We start from the raw sequence: 2440 nt of genomic DNA on the forward strand, positions 1-2440 counted from the left end.
ATAATAAATGATATGCTACTTTGTGTTATGCATGGCAATAAATAGAGTGCTACATGATACTAATATATGATACTATGCATTAGGGAGGTAGTATCATACACTAGTATCATATGCATGATACTAATATATGATACTCCCCATTACAACCAGCCTAAATGTAGCCAAACCCTCCTCTACATGGAAGTGTGCAAGGGATATGTAAATCCCAACGGAAGATTTTTGGTTCATAATAAATGCTGCCAAACTCTCCTCCAATAGTTCAATTCATCATCTATAAGACTAGTCACAATGGAAGTAACTTAAGTAGTAACATCACATATTTCAATAGAAGATTGCTTATGTGGCAGCTAATTAAAGAGGAGAGAGAGGTTTGTGGTAACTTAGCTAGTTACTGTAACATCACACATTTCAAGGCATAATGAGTCTATAGCCTAATAAATGAACTCTTTCATGATATCACTCATATGTTACTACCCACTATGGAGGTAGTAACATAGACTAGTAACATCGACAAGTTACTACTCTATGTTACTCCCCACTGTGAGCAGTCTAAAAGGGTACTACTCGTACTCATTGTTGCATGCACAGACCAACACAAGTTAATTAGCCAGTCGGTGTGTTCGCATTTCTACAACATATACATCCATGGAGCTCACCGCTCACGCTCTCCTCCTCCCTCTGGTGCTTGCGGCGCTCCTCCACCCCACCACCGCCACTATTGACGATGCCACACCAGGCCTCAGCGGCGGATTCAGCCTGCGCTTGGTTCCCAGCCCCAGCTGGAACAATACCATCCATGTCAACGACGACGGCTTCCTTCACCTGAAGGAGCTAGTTGGGCACGACACTACCGCGCTTCGACCGCATGTACGCTTTCTCCCAGGGAGGTACAACGTTGTCACCACTGTTGGGACGGGCCATGGCCGCCGCACGTACACCCTCGCGATGGAGATGACAAGCAGCCTGACATGGATGCAGTGCGTGCTGATCCAATGCCCATTTCAGCAGGATCCGCCGCCCTTCCACCCGCGAATGTCGCCGTCATTCCGCCACCTCGCACCCACAAGCCGCCTTTGTTCACCCCCGGGGCCCGACGTGTGCAAGTTCCATGTCACCCCCATCCGCCCTGGTGGCGCACATGCAAGCGGCGTGCTCGGTGATGAGACCCTATCCTTCACGGGATCTGCACCGGTGGTCTTTCCCACCGTCATCATTGGCTGCGCGCACAGCAGCACAGGTTTCGTCAGCCACGGAGTGCTCGCCGGCGTCCTCGGCCTGGGCAAGACGTATCCGTCGCTCGTCCCGGTGTTACTCCAACGGCACGGCTTACATCGCTTCTCCTACTGCCTCTTCGTGCCCGGGTCCGCGAACCGGCACGGCTTCCTCCGGTTCGGCAATGACATCCCGGTGGACACGAGGCGCATGAAGAGCACCAGGATCCTCTACCCCGAGCATAGCTCCTACTTTGTCAGCCTCGGCGGCATCAGCGTAGCCGGGACGCAGCTGGGCGGCAACCTGGCGGAGGTGTTCAGGCGCCGACAGACCGCCGATGGCAAGTGGCACAGCGGGACCGTGATCGACGTCGGGACGTCTCGGAGTGTGATAATCCAGGCTGCATACAATGTCCTGGAGCAGACCCTGGCGGAGCACGGCAGGAGGCTCGGTTTGCCGGTGCACCACACCAGCTCCGGCCTCTGCTTCCGCGCGGCGCACTCCCACTTCTCGCAGTTGCCCACGGTGACACTGCATTTTGAGCAGGACCTCGTGCTCACACCGATTCAGTTGTTTGTAGTGCGCGAGCAAGACATTTGCCTCGCCGTGTCACCGAGCCCGGACATCACCATCATCGGGGCATTGCAGCAACGGCGCACGCGCTTTGTGTACGACCTCGCCGCCAGCAGGGTCTACTTCACCCCCGAGAACTGCAATGACGGCTGGGGGTGTGGTGTTCAGGGGTTGTAAAAGTTCATAAAACAAATAGGAATCGAACTAGGGTCCTCTTGCTCGTGTGGTTAAGAGGCATACCACTTGCGCTGTACAGTGTTTGTGAAAAGTAAAAAGCGTACGGATTTAAGAATTACTCCGTCCGGATTTATTGGGTAGACAGGATTGCCAAGACCAAGGCACATCGGGGGCAGTTTTTGGTATTGAATCTGCCTGATTAGAGAGCAGGATTGAAGGATATTACTTCCTCTTTTCCGGTTTATAAGGCTCAATTTAAAAATCTCACCAACCAAGGTAGATGGTGAGTGGTGGAATACTTTTTGTAGTTTGCAAAAGCACCCAATTAATGCTCTTGTTTTCCTCACAAAACTATGTTTACCAATGCATTAATTTTCTCTTAATACTTGCATGCAATGATTTAATGCACTTTGGAATCTGAACATGTGATGGGAAACAACCAAATTGAGCCTTATAAAATGGAAAAACTAAAATTTTG

General features: G+C 51.0%; 1 protein-coding gene across 1 annotated transcript; it reads left to right on the forward strand.

The window, feature by feature from the left end:
• The first annotated feature begins 645 nt into the window (after nt 1-645).
• On the forward strand, nt 646-1962 carry LOC119333948 (aspartyl protease family protein 2-like). The gene has a single exon (XM_037606657.1). It carries the CDS (start codon nt 646-648, stop codon nt 1960-1962), a length of 1317 nt encoding a protein of 438 aa, XP_037462554.1.
• Nucleotides 1963-2440: the final 478 nt, after the last annotated feature.

The sequence above is a fragment of the Triticum dicoccoides genome, chromosome 7A (assembly GCF_002162155.2).
Source record: "Triticum dicoccoides isolate Atlit2015 ecotype Zavitan chromosome 7A, WEW_v2.0, whole genome shotgun sequence".
Lineage (NCBI taxonomy): Eukaryota > Viridiplantae > Streptophyta > Magnoliopsida > Poales > Poaceae > Triticum > Triticum dicoccoides.

Coding starts and splice junctions, on each gene's coding strand:
- LOC119333948 (XM_037606657.1), top strand. CDS start 646: ATGGAGCTCACCGCTCACGCTCTCCTCCTCCCTCTGGTGCTTGCGGCG.